We start from the raw sequence: 20,552 nt of genomic DNA, 5'->3' as shown, positions 1-20,552 counted from the left end.
TGACTGAGCCGTGGACCACTGTCCCTGCACCGAGCGGCCCATGCACACCGCCCCCCAGCCGGATAAGCTGGCATCCGTAGTGACTACTGTCCAGGTGGGCATGAGCAGAGACACTCCGCGGGTCAGATTGCTTGAGCTGAGCCACCATTGTAGACTGGATCTCGCAGGATCCGTGAGTGGAAGTGGCATGTGAAAATCCCCCGACACTGGTCGCCAGCGGGAGAGCAATGCGGATTGCAATGGCCGTAGATGAGCAAACGCCCAGGGAACCAGGGACAACGTCGACGCCATCGATCCCAACACCATGAGATGATCGCAGACCAATGGGCACCGCAGGGACATCAACCTGCGTACCTGGCTCTGAAGCTTGCACACCCGCTCCTGGGACAAAAACACTCTGCCCTGCTTCGTGTCGAATAGCGCTCCCAGGTAATGCAGCGTCTGGGTGGGGACGAGGCGACTCTTGGCGAGATTGACCACCCAGCCGAGAGAACGCAAGAGTTGCAGGACTCTTTCGACCGCCTGTCGGCATCGACTCTCCGTTTTGGCCCGGATGAGCCAGTCGTCCAAGTAGGGATGCACCAGGAACCCCTCCTTGCGAAGCTCGGCTGCCACCACCACCATTACCTTTGTAAACGTCCGCGGAGCGGTGGCGAGGCCGAAGGGGAGAGCCTTGAACTGATAATGCCGACCCAGGATACAGAAGCGTAGAAACCGCTGATGGTCTGGCCGAATGCCTATATGCAGGTAAGCCTCCGTGAGGTCCAAGGACGCCAGAAACTCTCCTGGCCGTACCGCGGCGATCACCGACCGAATCGTTTCCATTTTGAAGCGTGGAACGCGAAGACACCTGTTGACCCTTTTCAGATCTAAGATGGGTCTGAAGGTACCTTCCTTCTTTGGCACAATGAAGTAGATGGAGTACCTTCCTCGACGGAGTTGTCCTGGGGGAACGGGTATTACTGCACCCAGGTCTTGCAGCCGCTCCAGCGTATCCCGGACGGCCGCTTGTTTGCCTCGACCCTTGCAAGGGGAGACCAAGAACTTGTCCGCTGGAATCCTTGCAAAATCTAACGCGTAGCCTTGACTTATCACGGAAAGGACCCACTGATCCGTCGTTATCCTGGTCCATTCCCCGTAGAAGCGCTCCAACCTGGCTCCCACGTGCGGCACAGCCGGAGGAGCAGGCGGCCAGGAACGGACCAGCCTTACTTCATTGTGAGGCTTTCGGCCCCGATCCGGATCCGGGACCGTCTCGCCTCCCAAATTTTCTGCCGCGAAAGGACTGAGACCACGACGATGTTCTCGAGGAACCAGAGCCAGCTCGATAGGCGGGCCCAGACGACCTCTGCTGCCGTGACTTCCGTGGACCCCGAAAACGGGCCCTACCAGAGAAGGATGTCCTGCTTCGGTGCCTATCCTCAGGCAACTTGAACGCCCGGTTCTCTCCCAGAGACTGCATCAGGTCGTCCAGCTCCTTACCGAACAGCAGCTTCCCTTTGAACGGAAGGGCTCCCAGATGAGCCTTCGAGGACCCATCCACCGCCCAATTTCGTAGCCACAGTAACCGGCGGGCCGAAACCGCCGAGACCATGGCCCTGGCCGACGTCCGAAGAAGGTCATGCTTCGCGTCCGCACTATAAGCGATCACCGCCTCCAGGTGATCTGCTTGTGTCGCTTCCTCTCCCGAAAGCCCAGCGTTGGCCTGGAGCACCTGAGCCCAGCGCAACCCGGCTCGTAACGCAAAATTACTGCAGATAGCCGCGCGGACTCCCAAGGCTGATGCTTCGAAAACCTTCTTGAGCTGCGCTTCGAGCTTCCGATCCTGGATATCCTTAAGAGCCGTAGCCCCGGTAACTGGAATCGTGGATCGCTTCGTCACTGCCGAGACCGCAGCATCCACCCTGGGAAAACGTAACATCTCCAAAGCGTCCTCCGGCAAGGGATACAACTTATCCATCGCTTTACTGACCTTCAGGCCCAATTCCGGAGTATCCCATTCTCGGAACAGAATATCGGTCGCCGAGAAGTGAAAAGGAAAAGCCACCGCCGGTCCCGTTAGGCCTAACAGCACAGGATCCATCTTGGCGTCTGACCTAGCGGCGTCCGACCGAGACCCCACCGGGGGGGCATCTACTCCCACTTCATGCAGAATGGCTGGGATCAGCGGAGCCAGCTCCTCCTTCCTGAACAACCTGACGACCTTGGGGTCGTCTCCTTCTACGGCTGGCGTTCCCTTGGCCGTCCCTGGGCATCCCGCGTCCGGGTCGGCTGGCGCGTCCGGTCCCCTCTGATTCTCGTCCGGCTCTTCCCCTGCCGACAAGACCGAATCCGACTCGGTGTCCTGGAGGATCTCCCTCAAGGACTGACGCTCCCTGGGCGGGTCCGCGGGCCTCCTGATGGCCTCCCCCGCCCGTTTCTTTCGATGACCGGCTTTGCCGGGCTTCCTCTTCCGTTTTGAGCGTTTGTACTTCAGCAACTGCTGCAACAGTCCCGCGATACCGGGAGATAAGGAGGCCTCCGAATCCGAGGAAGCCTCCTCAGAAGGGCAACTCGCAGGCGATCCGTCCCCCCCCCCGGGGGAGCCCCCCCGGGGGCCCGCTGCTGCGGGGAAAGTGCAGGCGGCAACGCGGCCTGCTCCACGGCCTTCCTTGTTGCCTCACGAACCGTGTCCAAGATGGCCGCCGTTCCCGCGCTAAGCGGGAACGGCTCTGAGCTGCCTCCGGCATCGGGTCCTTCTCGCGGCGGCGAACGCAGCGGCCGAGTCCGGACTCCCCGACCGCTCTCGGACGGTCCTTCACCCCCCGAGACGCAAGTCGAGCAGAGCCCATCCCTCGACACTCGCGAGCACGCCGAGCCGCACGAGCGGCAGGAGGAACCACGCGGCATTCGCGCCCTGTGCAGCGGCGCGCGGCCGGACAGCAAGGCAAGTAAAAAACAGACCTGAAAAAAAAAAAAAATTTCGGCGATCCGACGATACGGCGGCCCCCCCCTTTTCTACCCGCGAACACAAGGAGCGAGCGAGAGAGAGAGAGCGACCGGCCGGCACCGTGAAGAAAAGTACAAACAAAATTTCTTTTTTTTTTTTTACTTGCTGCTGGCCCCGGTCCTGATTCTTCCTCTCCGACGGGGGTGAGTGAACCGGGCTCCCCGGTGTCAACCCCCGACGCTGCTGCCAGAAAGGGCCGGGCTCTCAGCCCTCAACAGCGGCCTCAACCAGGGGGGGATGGTCCCCTCAGAACCTTCCAACCCCCCTGGGAGGCTTGCAGGACCTGGACGGGATCTTCTTGAAAAAACCCCTCAATTGCCTTATAAATAAATTCCCTTTACTTTTTTTTTTTTTTTTTTAAATCTCCTGACTAACTAACCAGGATCACCAGAGACTGTGGGTGGACCTGCCCCATCTGCTGGAGACAGAGTAAGACTGACGAGCTGTGGGTGGCACCTTACTATATGTAGGGATGCCCGACAAGTTTTGCTCTGTCTCCATCTGCTGGTGCGGAGTCACAACCCAGGTGTCTGGACTGATCCTGGTACGTACAGGGAAAGGAGAATTTTTTTGAAAAGTTTGAAAAGTTCCGTGAGGAAAAATCTCACAGGGCTCCTAATAAACGCGAAGCAACTGCTGCGTGGAAAAAAAGAGACGAAGGGGGGACCCCTGCTGGATGCAGGGTTGATGGCATGCTGGGCATGCTCAGTGTGCCAGTCAAAGTTCTAGAAACTTTGACAAAAGTGTTCCGTGATTGGGCTCCATCCTGATGTCACCCATATGTGAGGACTACCATCCTGCTTATCCTGGGAGAAAATGCTCGATGTGATCTACCTGGATTTCAGCAAAGCTTTTCATATGATCCCGCATAGGCAGCTTGTGAATAAAATGAGATGCTGTGGAGTGAGCGCCAAGGTGGTGGCATGGATTATAAAGTGGTTGAGTGACAGATGTCAGTGAGTAATAGTAAATGGAACCTACTCTGAAGAGAGAACTGTGTTAAGTGCAGTGCCACAGGGATTGCTGTTTTAACTGGTTCTGTTCAATATCTTTGTGAGCGATATTGTGCAAGGGAAAGGTCAAGTTTGTCTAGTTTCAAATTATACTAAGATCTGCAACAGAGTGGATACGCCAGAAGGAGTACAGAGAATGAAATGTGACTTAAGAAAGCGAGACAGAATCTGTGATGGTGGCTGGCCATGCACTTATCTCCTGGTATGCGCAGAAGAGCCGGCTTTAAAAAAAAAAGGGGGGGGGGGGGAGGGGGCGGGCCTGCGACAGCACCATTAGGCACTGTCCCAGTGAAGTTCACACCGGCAGCCGACCGGCTCACACAAGTTACTGCTGCTCAGGAGAGTGGGTAAGTATGGAAAACAAAACCCCTAGTTAGAGGGGTTTTAGGGGTTGGGGAGGATAGGGGGAAAAGGCAGGTAGGATAGGCAAGGGGTTTAATAAGTTCCCTCCCAGTTCGCTCCTTTATTGGAGTGGACTAGGAAAGAACTGGAGAAGACCCTATCGTGTCGCCACGCGCATGTTACAAAATCATCCCTCCCCCCCCCCCCCCCACTTTAGCATGCATTTACCTGATAATTTTCTTTCCTTTAACATATTCAGACCAGGCCAGGATCCTCCCTTGCTGTTCACTCTGGATATTATATTGTCATTTATGCCTCTCTAAGTAAGTGCTTATACACAGAAGGATGAATCTTTAGAACAAATGAAGCATGTTTACACTGCTCAGCTGGTAAGTAAGTTATGTTCCTTGTTAAGACTGATTCTTTTTCTGCTGGAAGTTCACCGATTTAAAATAATATATTGTTATGAATTTTTAATTTTGAGCATGTACACAGTTTGCTTTTATAGAAATAGTGGCAGGCTGATATCAGTGCAAAGGTATATAAAGAATGACATCAGCGAGCCTGTTGACCTTTGTCTGTATCTGCTGGTGGGCGTGCATAACCCTATTGGTCTCGCCTGGTTTGACTATCTTAAAGGAAAGGAAATGATCAGGTAAATCATTATTTACCTGGATATAAATGGCTTTGAAGATTGCTCTCCACACCATGACAATGACTTACCTCTACTGGAATGTGACCTGTGCAGATGACTTCTGAATGGAGAATAAACCCAGTGTCCTCTTGTAGGTAACACAGGCTCTTTCCATATGTGTCTGCTTGCACTGCCTCCTTTCTTAGTTGGCGATGATGTAGCAGAAAGCTGTAAGCCTACCCCAGAGTCTTTCGTACTTTGAGAGCCAGGACTTGAAGCCTAAACAACACATTCTAAGTTAAGAATAAGTCTTTTTCCTTTGAATATCAATAGGAACTTCTTTTTCAGTTTTATTTTCTTTTTCCTTGGAAATTCAATATTAAAAAAAAAAAATCAGTGGGAAAATGACTGTCAAAATACACAAGAGAAGAATCAGTGGAAACATTTTTCCCACCAATTTTTGTTAGAACATTGAAATTCCCAGGAAAAATAAAAGAAAAATTGAAAACTAAAGCACTTAAATATCCATCTCTGCTATAAGACCAAATACTAAAAGAAAATTATTCCTTAACTGCTAATTTTCGTTCCTGTAGTACCAAGGATCAGTCCAGACAGTCCACTATGATGCCTAGATCTTTTTCCTGAGCGGTAGCTCCTAATATGGAACCTAACATCGTGTAACTACAGCAAGGGTTATTTTTCCCTATATGCAACACCTTGCACTTGTCCTCATTAAATTTCATCTGCCATTTGGATGCCCAGTCTTCCAGTCTTGCAAGGTCCTCCTGTAATGTATCACAATCCGCTTGTGATTTAACTACTCTGAATAATTTTGTATCAACCGCAAATTTGATAACCTCACTCATCGTATTCCTTTCCAGATCATTTATATATATATATATATATATATATATATATATATTTTTTTTTTTTTTTTCAAGGGATTCATTCAATCGGAGGGGCAAAGGTCTATCATATTTAACATGGCAATTTCAGACATTTATTTATTTATTTATTTAAACGGTTTTATATACCGACAACCGTTTGCACATCGTGTCGGTTTACAAATAACTTAAAAACCAAGGTATATATAGGCATTGCCTTTACAAGGAACAAAGAACAGTAAAAAAGACAAAAAAAACAGTAAAAAAGACATAAAGCACTGTATAACAATCCCTTCTACATGATCACATTTTATTACACTGGGAATTATCTTACAAAGTTATGCACAAAAATGTGCTTCCAGTTAATATTCTGACCTTGGATGGTGAATGTACATAGTACCAATATCCTCTTCTTCTGAATGGATCAGCCATACTGGTGATGTAATCATTCTGGTGAGACAGGGCTTGTCTGAGAGCTGCAATTTCATCCAATAAGTTTTCAAAATCACTAGTGTTATCTGCAAAAAAAACAAAAAACAAAACTTAAATAAAGCCCTGGCAAGAGTTCAAATACAGATTGTGATGGGGAGAAAATGGGGAAAGAAATTGTAGTAGCAGCCCCTCCTTGGAAGTCACATGTAATTTTTTGTTAAATATCTTGTTGTTGGTGGGTTGATTGTGATAGTTCTATCATTCTTATTATTAATATGGTTATTTGTTCCTCCTCTATGTTATGTAGAAAAGTGAATAAGAAATTATAGAAATAAATAAAACAAACATGTTAAACAGATATTTCAACCCAGTCCTTTACCTTCCCGAGCATGGTCTAATAAGTGTCTCAGACGTTCAGTTTCTGCCTTTTGCCTTTTCAATATATTGTTTAATTTGTCAATTTCATATTGTTGAAAATCTGAAGCAAATGCCCCTGCATCAGCTTTTTCTCTCTCATCCTGGATCTTTCAAAAGAAAAAAAAAACATATTGCAGCTAAATTCCACAAAATAATATTTTACAGTTCTTCATTTCATATATAAAAATAATAAATATATCTGGTTCTCAGACATTTACTGTCCCTTCTCATGTCCAGTCTATAGCCAAAAATCATGCTGTGACCATCGCAGACAAAAGTCAATAAAATTCAAGCAAATTTGCCAAGATTACCCCCCTGTCAACTGAACCCTCTGTGCCATCTAATTTAAACTGCTCTGTAGTCCCTGTAAGTAAATCATCAGCTTTTAACAAAATTTCCTCTAACAGTTTAAAAATACTTTTGAAGCAAATGAAGGCTTCCCCCTCATCACAAGATCCATTACTGTTTAATCTTAAGAACCAAAAATTGAATCTTTTTCTCATGTCCATTATTACTACTATCCTCACACAAGACTTTTTACCATTTGAGCTAAAGGCATAAAAAATGTGTCCTTTATTAAAGATGACAGATCCCGGTATCCCAGAAAATTATAGACCTATATCAAACTTTTCATTTCTTAACAAAAGTTATTGAGAAAGTGGTTTTCACTCAGTTCTCCACTTTTCTGGAAACCACTTTAGTTTTACATTAAAGACAATCAGGGTATTAGAAACTAAGGCTACAGTATCAAACATGCATTACTGGTGCTTTCATCAGAAATTGGTTTAAGTTTGGCCTGAGGTAGAGCAATGCTTATAATTTGTTTAGATACAATAACAGCTTTTGGTACTATTGATCACCAATTCTTATCATCAAGGCGGTCTAATATTGATATATGCTGCACTGCTTTAAATTGGTTCAAATCATTTCTCACTGATTGAACCTTTCATATTGACTGGAACTAAAAAGTTGTCACAGCTTTATTATCCATTGATAAGGCTCTTTGTCACCTATTATTTTCAAATATATTTCACCATTAGCCACTCTACAAAGTTTGGGGCGGATTTTAAGAGCCCTGCTCGCCTAAATCCGCCCAAATCCGGGCGGATTTAGGCGAGCAGGGCCCTGCGCGCCGGTGAGCCTATTTTACATAGGCTTACCGGCGCGCGCAGAGCCCCGGGACTCGTGTAAGTCCCGGGGTTTTCTGAGGGGGGCGTGTCGGGGGCGGGCCCGAACCGCGTGGCGTTTTCGGGGCGTGTCGGGAGCGTTCCAGGGGCGGGCCCGGGGGCGTGGCTACGGCCCGGGGGCATGGCCGCGCCCTCCGGACCCGCCCCCAGGTCGCGTCCCGGCGCGCTAGCGGCCCGCTGGCGCGCGGGGATTTACGTCTCCCTCCGGGAGGCGTAAATCCCCCGACAAAGGTAAGGGGGGGGGGTTTAGACAGGGCCGGGCGGGTGGGTTAGGTAGGGGAAGGGAGGGGAAGGTGAGGGGAGGGCAAAGGAAAGTTCCCTCCGAGGCCGCTCCGATTTCGGAGCGGCCTCGGAGGGAACGTGGGTAGGCTGCGCGGCTCGGCGCGCGCCGGCTATACTTAATCGATAGCCTTGCGCGTGCCGATCCAGGATTTTAGTGGATACGCGCGACTACGCGCGTATCTACTAAAATCCCGCGTACTTTTGCTGGCGCCTGATGCGCCAGCAAAAGTACGCCTATTCGCGGTATTTGAAAATCTACCCCTTTATGTTTTAGATCATATTTCTTTGAAGATTACATTCAGATACTGGCTAGTATTGATCCAAATTCTCCCTCCTCTATGTATGATTTCAATGAATGTCTAACCAAGATTGCTAATTGTTTACTCTCAAGTTGAAATTAAACCTGCAAAATCGGAAGGCATTTGGTTTGCTAGAAATAGAAACAGATACTGATGGCAGAGAAAGATGAACTGAACCATCCAGTCTGCCCAGCAATCTTATTTTGAATTGGATTCACAGACCTTTAAATCTGGGCACATTTATTTGTCTTGGATTTAGCTCCTAATTGTTACTCCTAACCCTCAAGACTCTTAGATTTAGCTCAGAGGATCCACAGATTATATCCCATGTCCTTTTGAAGTTCTTCACTATCTTCTTCGTCACCATTGTTACTGCTAACCCAGATTTAGCTCCTTAGGGATCCTCAGAGTTTATCCCATGCCCTCTTGAAATCCCTCACTGTATTCTTCACCCTCTCTTCCGGAATGTTGATTTAAATTCACTTCTTTCCACGATGACAGCAAGAACTTCCATTCAGTTAAGGAAATGTGTTACTTTAATAAGAGACAAGTTAGATAGCTCATTAAGTTTTGTTCCTCAAGTCTCTTCTTTAATAAAAAGATCTTTTTATTTTTAGGCTAATTCGCAGGCTCAAACCATACATGGAAGTACACGATCTCAAATCTCTAATATATTCACTAATCTTAAATTGTTTAGACTACTGGAATGACACATATCATAGCCTCACTTGTGTTCTCATTCATAAGATACAAAACATTCAGAATACTGTGGCAAAATTGATTTTTTTGGGTGAAAAAAAAAAGTTTGACCACATTACACCTCTTTTACAGGAGCTTCACTGGCTTTCTATCACTAGCCATCAGTTGCTTAACTTTTAAAACACTTAGATGGGGGACCCCTTCTTATTTCATGTCTTATGTCCTTATGAGGCTGCAAAGTTATTACATTCATCTCAATTTGCATTACTTCAACTTTCTTCTCCTAGAAAAATTCATCTGGAGCATACAAGAGATGTGTTTTTCCTATTTAACTCCATCTTTACGTATTGAGAAAGAATTCAATATTTTTAAGAAAAGGGTCTTTGAGCCTATGAAGTTTAGTTTAACTCAGATTATTTTGTCTATTTTATTTTGTTCTGAACATTATTTTTAAGTCACTTATTTTATCTTATGATTTTTATTCATTTCAATCTGCTTGTTTCCATCTACTGCCACCACCCTCGCAAGCTGCCTGACCCAATTCAGCTCCTTTCCATCGGTGGAGCTGCAGTCTCGGCGGTCATAGTCACGCCCCCTGTGATATCATTGGGGTGACAGTCCGATTTAACTAGGCCCAGGACGTCTGAGGTGCGCGACCAAGTGCCTCAATGCCGAATTATTATACTTGGCTCACTATTTCTTATAAGCATGTTTATCCCAAATATCTTCGGTCAAGGAAGATATGGCACATTACAAAATAGACACATGCATTCCAGACCCATATCTACCTTAATCAATATTCCTTTGCAACATTCTTTTACCTCCTATCATACCGGCAGTTATGGAGGTAGTCTAATAATCCTTTTCAAACTTTGCCACACCTTTGATTTTTTTCCCAGTAGATCTCCCTCTCCATATGAAATACTATTAATTAGTAACCAAAACCTTAATCGGTCTAATTTACTGTCCACCAGGGCTATTAGCTCACAACTCCTCCCCACTAATTGAGTACCTCACTTTTGCCTTACCCCATCCTGAGCGAACTATCATCTTAGGTGACTTTAGTTTATACGTAGAAGCCTTGCTCTTATCCCTATCAACTGAATACTTCTTAAATTCCATGCATGCTTTTGACTGGCAACAATGCATTTCTGCTCCAACACACAAAGCCAGATATACTTTAGATTTAATATTCATAAATCCCACCATTTTTACTTACAATTCTCACTCAAACAAGATCTCAGCTACCATGGTCAGATCACCATATTATTAATACCACAATTGGACTTAATCACCCTCCTTTCAAATCAACAATCCCTATGCTCCCCTTCCATAGACGGAAACACGTTGACCCTACTTCTCTATACAAAAACTTCCTTCCATTAACAAAAGATCCACCTCAGACCCAAATAACTTAGTAAATGAATGGGACATTGCCCTTACAACTACATTAGATAAGCTTGCTCCAATAAGATTAACAAATAAGAAAAGAATCACATCTGCGCCCACGTTTACCCAGCCCTTAACCATCCACAAAAGGAAATTGAGAAAACGTGAGTATAAATGGAAAAACCAACACTAATCACAAATCTATCACTGAGTTATTACTATATCATACTGCAGTTAATACTGCAAAGAAAAACTACTACTGTAAGGGGCATATTTTCAAAGGGTTATGAGCATAAGATACGCGCGTAACCCCCGAAAAGCTGCCCCTTCCACCCCCTGTGTGCACTGAGCCTATCTTGCATAGGCTCAGTGCACACCGGCAGTTGGTCGGTGCGTGCAAGTTACCCCTGCCTTGGGCAGGCGTAACTTGTAAAATAAAAGTGTGGGGGGGGGGAATTAGTTAGGGCTGGGGGGTGGGTTAGATAGGGGAAGGGAGGGGCAGGTGGGGGGGGGCTGGAGGGAACAGAGGATGGCTGCGCGCCGACCCTGTATTTTATAACATGCGCGCGGCAGCACGCACATATTATAAAATCGGAAGTAGATTTGTTCGCGCCGGGTTGCGAACAAATCTACTCCCACGCGCACCTTTTAAAATCTACCCCTAAGTGTATACAGCAATCTATTAACAATCCAAACGTAAAATTGAGCATTGTAAAATCTATCACAACCTATAATAATCACAACCAAAAATATCCTAAAGCTGACTCCACAACAGAACTATGTAATTTATTCAGAAAAGTTTTCCAATCAAAAATCCAAAAACTAATGATTACATTTCCTGCATCTCTTCCATTAACCCCAGCTATTCAACTAACGCAATCCTGGGACACATTTGAGATGTGACACAATGGTCCAAATTTGATGAGATATCAAATCTTGAGGTTGAGAACATGCTTAGACAACTAAACCCCGCTCCACATAAAATAGAAGCGCTGCCCATATTGGAACTAAAAAAGTTTCCCCGACATCGCCGCCCCAACTCTTGCGAAAATTATAAACTCTTCCCTAGAAGAAGGTCAAATGCCAGAAATACTAAAAGGAGCAAGCAAACCAATATTAAAGAAAAAAAACATGGATCCCCTAACACTAGCGAACTATAGGCCAGTAACCAACCTACCACTAATTGCAAAATTAATTGAAAAAACAGTTCAAAAACAACTATCTGAGCACTTAGATAATAACAATATCCTATACCCATCTCAACATGGCTTCCATAAGCACTACAGCACTGAAACTCTCTTACTTGCACTAACAGATAATATACTAAGAGGATTTGACAGTGGAAAACATTACATTCTGGTATTACTGGATTTGTCAGCAGCATTTGACACAGTGAATTACGAAATACTAATAAAAAGACTTGAAGAAATAGGACTACACGGTAACACAATCACATGGTTCAGGTCATATCTAACCAACAGAATATTTCAAGTACAAATTAATAACACTATCTGAAAACAGGAGTTCCACAGGGATCAGCACTTTCAGCGATACTCTAACATATATCTACACCCACTATGCCATCTCCTCGCAGGGCTAGGAATCATACATTACATTTACACCGATGACATTCAATTAATCCTATCAATAGAGGACACCATTGAAAAAACAACAAGTTTAGCCATTTTGTATCTCGATATAATAAAAACAATTACTAAACCAAATGGAGTTGGTAATTAACATTGATAAAGCTGAATTCTTACACTCTGGGGTAGATTTTATAATTTTGCGCGAGCGCGTACTTTTGTTCGTGCACCAGGCGCAAACAAAAGTACGCTGGATTTTATAAGATACACGCGTAGCCGCGCGTATCTTATAAAATCCGGGGTCGGCGCGCGCAAGGGGGTGCACATTTGTGCAACTTGCACGCGCCGAGCCCGGCACGCGCTGCCTGATCCCTCCAAGGCCGCTCCGAAATCAGAGCGGCCTCGGAGGGAACTTTCTTTCCACCCCCCCCCCCGCACCTTCCCCTCCATTCCCCTACCTAACCCACCCCCCCCCCGGCCCTATCTAACCCCCCGCCTACCTTTGTTGGGGCTGATCCGGAGGCCTCGACCCGGCGCCACACCCCCGGTCCTGCCCCCAAACCGCCCCCTGACCCCGGACACGCCCCCTCTCCGCCCCTTTTACGAAGCCCCGGGACTTACGCGCCTCCCGGGGCGCGTAAATCTGGCCGGATTTACGCGCACAGGGCCTTTAAAATCCGGCCCTTAGAAAGAAAGAATATAAACATTACACAAATTTCAATAATGCTCAACAGCAACCAAAAACAAATCGATTTAGCCGAGAAGGTACGCAACCTTGGCGTCATAATTGACACAGAGCTAAACCTCAAACAGCACATATCACTAAAGGTTAAAGAAGGGTATGCTAAACTTATGGTACTTAAAACTAAAACCATTACTGTCTCTGCCAAATGTTCGCACTGTGCTTCAATCACTAATATTTGCAAGCACCGACTACTGCAATGCACTACTGCTCGGTTTACCTTACACTACGATAAGACCACTGCAAATATTTTAAAACTCTGCAGCTAGAATTCTCACTGGAAAAAGCAAAAAAGATCACATAACAGATATACTAGCTGAACTGCATTGGCTACCCATCGAACAAAGAGTTCAGTTCAAAGCACTTTGCACAATACACAAATTGATCCACGACGAAAAAGCGGAATGGCTGAACACAGCACTTCGAGTACACATACCACATAGAAATTTAAGATCAGCAAACACAGCTCTCTTAACCATTCCATCTGTGAAAACAGCAAGACTATCCCAGGTTAGGGAACGTACACTATCACTGGCTGGTCCCATATTATGGAACACTATATGCCCCTCGATCTAAGACTCTAGAGAAATTATAAACTTTTCAAAACAAACCTCAAAACTTGGCTTTTCAAACAAGCCTTTTACAAAGAGAATGGCGCAAGCAAATAAATTAGGAAAAGCAGGCATAGAGCACCCAGCACCAGAAACTAGGTAGTACCTGGAAATTTTTTTTTTACCTCTCAGATAATGGTAATCAATAATCCGAAATGTTGAAAATCAATCCATATACTTTCCCATGAAAATTTCATCAATGAAAATTCCATGTCATAAACCCTATAGTACTTAATATTTATTTGTTACCGGATACTATTGGCACTCTTTCTGTAAAGTACGATCTATTCTTTGCTTTACGTGCCTTATTGTAAACCGTTATGATGGTAAATAACTTAATGACGGTATAGAAAAACTTTTAAATAAATAATAAATAAAATATTGCCAGTACTGAAATCACACAAATCATCTCCAAAATGAAACCTTCTTCTTATCTTCTCTTTCCCTGACCAACTGTTCTCCTGAAAGCTATTAAAGACAATATAGCTCTACCTATCGCCCACATCGTCAATTCCTATCTCTCTAAGGGCATTCTGCCAGACTCTAAAAATTGCTGCTGTTACCCCAATTCCTAAGAAAGTGACAAATGAACCAGACTTTTCCAATTTTCACCCGATCTCATTTCTACCATTTCTTGCCAAAGTAATCAAATCCATTGTCCTAAAACAACTCACAACATTCTCAGATGATCACTCACTGCTAGATTAATATCAATTTGGTTTCAGACCCAACTACAGCACTGAAATGCTTCTAATTTCAAGCACAGGCATTATTCACCACGGTTTTGATGCAGGAACCTCACATATCTGTTTTCTTAGACCTTTCTGCTGCATTTGACACCATAAATCATGACATCTCGTCTTACCAGCATAGGCATAACTGGGGCGGTCTATTCCTGATTTCAATCCCATCTTTCAAATAGATCCCAATAGATTTTTATAAATCATTCTAGCTCAGATCAAATCACTCTAAAAACAAGAGTCCCACAAGGGTCTGCATTATCAGCAGCACTATTCACCATCTACCTCATGCCGATTTGCCAATTGCTATCCACTTTAGGTGTATCCTACTGCTTGTATGCCAACGACATACAATTCTATTTCCCAACCAAACAACTGGAATTCCACCCTAAAATGTCTTGAACTTTGCCTATCCACAGTTAAAACATGGTTATCCCACAACAAACTCTGCCTAAATCTAGCAAAAACTGAAATAATGATTTTAGGACACCCACAGTTTGAAAATATTCCCAACGTCATTTTGGTTGACAACACGCCCATTAAAAGCTTAGATCAAGTCTGTAATCTTAGCATCATTTTAGACCCAAATTTAAACCTATACAGCCATGTCAATCTATGACTAAATTATCTTTCTACAAACTCCAATTACTCATACACATCAAACCATTAATTGACTCATCTCTCTTCCGAACAGTATTTCAGTCCCTGATTCTAACAGGCCTGGAATACTGTAACTCTCTCTACTTAGGGCTGCCTCAAACTGCTTTAAACCCCCTCCAACTCATTCAAAATGCTGCAGCACAACTTCTTTCCAATAGTAAGCTACACAATCACATATCCCCAGCTGTTAGACGGAGTGGTGGACCCCTGTGCCGAGACTAGGTTGGTGCCACCTATAGGAGAGGAACCCCTATAGGTCCTCCTCGTCGGGAGGTGGACACAGGTGATGGAGTCCCAACCGGACCTTCACCTATACCAGCCCTCATTCCCGCAGGTTGAATCCTTGGGTCCGGGGCTGGCAGGACTTAGGAGCAGGTCTCCAGACTAAGACAATCCTTAAAGCAGAAGGCGGAAGCGAGGTCAGACTTACCAGAGGTTGGGGCCGGCAGTGAACAGGAGAATTCAGGAACAGGCGAGAGGTCAGGGCAGGCAGCCAGCAGAAGAGACGGTGAGCAGGCAAGTGGTCAGGACAGGCGGCAGACAATGCAGAATCCAGGGTCGAGCCAAGTCAAGAACCAGAACAAACCGATGGGACGAAGAGCCGGAACAGGGACAGGAGCAGGATCAGGAACACACGGAGCAGGAGCAACCAGCAGCTCTGAAGCAGAGGGGGACCTGTTACTGAGGCAGGGAAAGAGCGGTAAGGCTGGCCTTAGAGCCCCAGTCTGCATCAAATGGGGATGCCGGTAGCCTCCCAGTCGCTGGCCCTTTAAATTGGGGGAAGGTGCATGCTAGAGGGCCCCACAGGGAAGACTGCGGCATCGGGCGTAGCAGCGGCGACTCCCTACCGCAAGGTCAAGTCTCGGGGCCGTCGGGGAGAAGGATCCCGCACGTGGGTGAGTCCCGCGGCAGTGGGTGGAACGAGGGACCGGCCGCAGAAGTTTGAGGTCAGAGGCCACAACACCAGCCCTTTTCCACCTACACTGGCTTCCTATCAAATGGCAAATTCAATAAAAACCTTAATAATACAATCTTATTCATAATAATCACAATTCATGGCTATCCGCGGCTTTACATCTAATCATCCCTTGCAGAAACCTAAGGTCAAAAATTCAACTTCTATTACAAATTCCATCACCAAGATCAACCAGGTTGAACATGACACGAGAACGCGCCTTCTCAATTGCAGGTCCAATTTTATGGAACTTACCTCCTAGGCTTAGATTGCTTTCCAACAACAAAGAATTTAAGAAGGCACTAAAACATCATCTCTTTAGACTAGTCTTTTCAGATCTTTGTGATTTATCCACCTCCTAAAATTAGTCTTAACTACCTTTTGTGAGTTTGTCCCAAAAGACTAGTCTTTTATACAGATGTTTATCACAATGAATTTTTGTTGTATTATTTTAGTTTTTTTATACTTTTATTTATTATTTAACAATTATGTTTTTTTTGTAATCTGCCCCGAACATTGGAGGGTGCAGGATATAAATACTTTTAAATAAACAAATATATTTCACTGTGATTGATTTACTGAATTGCTTTGTCATGTCTTCTTTAAAATTTAATATTTAGTTTACTTTATTGTACACTACTTTTTGTCATGTTTTTTCAATTTTATTGTACATCGCCTTGAATGAATATATAAGAAAAGCAATTCATCAAATCAAATAAACTAACCTAAACTAAAACATTGAAGTGCTTTTAAACATTTTCAAAATATCGTATTTAACATGACCTATTTATTTAATGATGATAGTATGTCTATCATGCTATTAGAGAACAGGATGAAAAGCAAAACTATGCAGTTCTAGCCATGAATTATAAAGACAAATCATAGGAAGGACACTTTTCAAAGCCATTCACATGCATAAATTGCCCTTTTGCTTTCTTTGCTGATTTGTTTTGATTATATGATTGACTGTTTTATATGCTGTATTACTTTGTTTTATGATTTGGCATTTGTATTTTATATTGTTGGAATCTGCCTAGAACAGTTTCTAGCAATAAGCAGAATTTAGTTTATTATAAATAAATAAATATGCCTACAAGTAAGCATGGGGTTCCACAACACATAAAAGAAAATTGGTTCTTACCTGATAATTTTCATTCCTATAGTACCAAGGATCAGTCCAGAGAAGTGGGTTGTGTATCCCTACCAGCAGGTGGAGTTAGAGAACAATTAGAACTTTGGGCACTGCTACATAACGAGAGTGCCACCTGCAGTCCCTCAGTATTGACCTGTACCCAAGCCAAACAACCAATACTAATGGGCGAAGGGGCGATCAAAAACCACTGTCCCCCACTTCACCCCAAGGAAACATGAGTAAATGAACAGAAAAAAAACTGCTCCAACAATCATAATCTGGAAAAAAGGAGCTCTATGAAAAACTAGGCAAATTGTAGCCAACATACAGACCAATACAGTAAAGTGTGGCCGCGGTTACCCTGCTTCTAACCCGCTTTCTACTCACAATTTGGCCGCGTTAGTCCAACCTGCGATTCACTATCCCTTTTAACCCATCCTTACCGCCTCTTTAAATCAATGGGTAACCCTTTCCGCCCGCGGCAAGTATATGAGATGTAAACGATTGGATTAGCTATTCCCTCCCATACAGTAATGTGCGCCCCGATTATCGCTTTTTAAACCTGCAGTTTTGCCACGCGTTTAACCTGCTAATTTACCGCCTACCCCTACCCCTGCGTTAGTGTGGAGCGTCAGGCAAGCAGAGACGAAATTTCACGGGCCACAGAGCAGCCCCAGCCAGCCCCGCTTCACTGCCTGACCCCCTCACTCCCCGGGACAAGACCAAAGTGAATCGGGCAAACTTTCCGCCAGCCCCCGCTCACCTGCCCTGGCTGCGTCCATCTCCCGTGCTGACAGCTCCGGAGCAGCCCCAGTCCTCTCTCCCCTCCTCTCGGGGACAGCCAGCGGTGACAGCGGGCGCTCCCCATGGCTCCCTATTCTCTAAAAGGTAATGAGTGCACGCCATGACCTCTGACATCCAGCCGGGTGCTCAGGTCATGGCGTGCGACGTCCGAGGTCACGGCGTGCACTCATTACCTTTTAGAGAATAGGGAGCCATGGGGAGCACCCGCTCTCGCTGCCGGCTGTCCCCGGGAGGAGGGGAGAGAGGACTGGGGCTGCTCCGGAGCTGTCAGTGCGGGAGATGGACGCGGCCAGGGCAGGTAAGTGGGGGCTGGCGGAAAGTTTGGGGGGAGTTAGGGGGTCAGTCAGCCCTTCTCCTGTATCCACTTCCTGGTACCTGTCATTTCAAATGTCATTTGAAATGACAGGTACTAGTGCACCCAGGATACTGTATAGGCGCTGTATAGCGCCTGTACAGTAAAATGGATTGCGCTTCATGGACGCGCGTTGGACGCGGCTTGCATTTGCATGCCATTTAAATACAGTATCGAGTGGTATGTGATCCAGAGTGTGCATGCGGCAAACGCGGGTGTGCCCGGCACTAATGCACCTCTTTCTACCGCACCTTACTGTATCGGCCCGATAGTCGGTAACTGAAGTAAGGGGTGGGCCTCTGGACTGATCCTAGGTACTATAGGAACGAAAATTAGCAGGTAAGAACCAATTTTCTTTTCCCTATACGTTCAAGGATCAGTCCAGAGAAGTGGAATGTACCCAGGCTACCCTACACTGGGCAGGAACCCGAAAGACCTGCGTGTAGAACACTTGCACCGAAGGACACCTCATCAGAGGCCTTAACGTCCAAGCGATAATGCTTAGTAAATATGTGCAAAGAGGACCACACCGCCACCCGGCAGATCTCATGAGGTGATAGCAACTGACACTCCGCCCTGGAAGTAGCCTGAGCTCTGGTGGAATGAGCTCGGAGACCCAAAGGCACTTGGCGGCCGTGGACCAAGTATGCTGAAGTAATAGTCTCTTTAATCCATCGAGAAATGGTCGCTTTAGATGCCTTGTCCCCTTTCTTTGCACCCCCAAAAAGAATGAACAAATGATCGGAGTGTCTGAAGTCATTGGTAACCTTTAGATAACGCAATAAGACCCGACACACATCCAAAAGAAGAAGATCCTTGAAAGGCTGAAACCACCTTAGGAACCAAGGAAGGAACCGTGCGAAACGTTACCCTATTGTCGCAAAAAAGGGTCCTGGCACGACAGGGCCTGCAATTCAGAAATCCAACGCGTCGAGCAAATGGCCACCAAGAACAAAGTCTTCAAGGTTAGATCTTTCAAGGAAGCGGTGCGTAGAGGTTTGAAAGGAGCGCCACAGAGCACATGCAATACAAGATTTAAACTCCAATCTGGACACACCGCACAGACGGAGGTCGTAAATGTTTGACCCCCTTGAGAAATCGAACAATGTCAGGGTGTGCTGCAAGCGAACCACCGGCAAACTTTCCCTGCAAGGCTCCCAAGGCCGCTACCTGGACCCAAAGGGAATTGAACGCCAAACCCTTCTTGAGCCCCTGTTGCAGAAAATCCAGTACCAGAGAGACCTCGACAGTTAAAAGATTGCAAGAGCGCTGATAACACCAGGTCTCAAAGAGCCTCCATACCCTCACATAGGCCAGGGAAGTGGACGGACGTCTTGCCTGCAATAGAGTGGAAGTAACTTGTTCAGAATAACCACTCAATCGTAAACATCGCCTCTCAAAAGCCAAGCAGTGAGAGAGAAGCGATCCTCCCGATCCGAAAAGATGGGACCTTGACAAAGTAGATGCGGTAGATGAGCCAGCTGCAAAGGACCCTTTAGGGTCAAGCAAATCAGATCTGCGAACCATGGGTGGCGAGGCCACTCTGGAACCACCAGCACCACCCTTCCGGGGTGGAGTTCTATGCGACGGAGAAGCCGACCGATGAGAGGCCAGGGGGAAAGGCATACAACAGAATCCCCGTTGGCCAGGGGCACACCAGAGCGTCGAGACCGACTGAGCCTTCTTCTTTTCGACGGCTGAAGAAGCATTCTGTCTTTGCATTCTCCCACGTTGCCATCAGATCCAACTGTGGGACCCCCCCCCATCTGGCACAAATGCGGTTCCATGCTTCGGGAGACAGTCCCACTCTCCCGGGTCGAGTTGTCGCCTGCTGAGAAAATCCGCCTGCATGTTGTCTACGCCTGCAACATGCGACGCGGCAATTCCCCCGAGATGATGCTACACCCAAGTGAACAGAAGATGTGCTTCTCGTCCCGCCCTGTCAGTTGATATAGGCCACCGTCGTCGAATTGTCGGAGAACACGCGAACCATGCGTCCCTAAATCCAGGGTAGAAACGCTTGTAGGGCAAGACGTACTGCTCTTGTCTCGAGACGATTGATGGACCACGAGCCCTCTGTTGGAGACCAAAGCCCTTGGGCGGATCTGGTGTCACACACAGCTCCCCAACCTGACAGACTCGCATCGGTGGAGACTATCAGCCAATTCAGTGGGTTCAAATCCACCCTCTTCTCCAGATTGTTGCGCGAAAGCCACCATGGCAGACTGGCTTTGGACTCTGGAAGCAGAGACAAGGGTAGGTGAAACTGCTCCGACACCGGACTCCACCGTGACAACAGCGCACGCTGTAGCGGACATAAGTGGGCGAACGCCCACGGAACCAAGTCTAAGGTGGATGCCATGGATCCCAGCACTTGCAGATGATGCCACACAGTGGGTGTTT

At 46.2% G+C, this 20,552-nt stretch overlaps 1 protein-coding gene across 4 annotated transcripts in view; it reads right to left on the bottom strand.

Annotated features, from left to right (window-relative positions):
• The window catches only part of CNTRL (centriolin), a 402,596-nt gene that overhangs the window by 208,527 nt on the left and 173,517 nt on the right, over positions 1 to 20,552 (bottom strand). For all 4 annotated transcript variants that reach the window (XM_029610804.1, XM_029610805.1, XM_029610806.1 and 1 more), the window contains 3 exons: positions 6,674 to 6,818; positions 6,238 to 6,380; positions 5,068 to 5,257 (listed from right to left, as the gene is read on the bottom strand). In XM_029610804.1, coding sequence (XP_029466664.1) covers positions 5,068 to 5,257; positions 6,238 to 6,380; positions 6,674 to 6,818 — 478 coding nt within the window. The remainder of the gene's footprint in view (positions 1 to 5,067; positions 5,258 to 6,237; positions 6,381 to 6,673; positions 6,819 to 20,552) is intronic.

The sequence above is a fragment of the Rhinatrema bivittatum genome, chromosome 8 (genome assembly GCF_901001135.1).
Source record: "Rhinatrema bivittatum chromosome 8, aRhiBiv1.1, whole genome shotgun sequence".
Lineage (NCBI taxonomy): Eukaryota > Metazoa > Chordata > Amphibia > Gymnophiona > Rhinatrematidae > Rhinatrema > Rhinatrema bivittatum.
The sequence above is the reverse complement of the archived record's forward strand: the minus strand, read 5'-3'. Positions and strand labels throughout refer to the sequence as shown.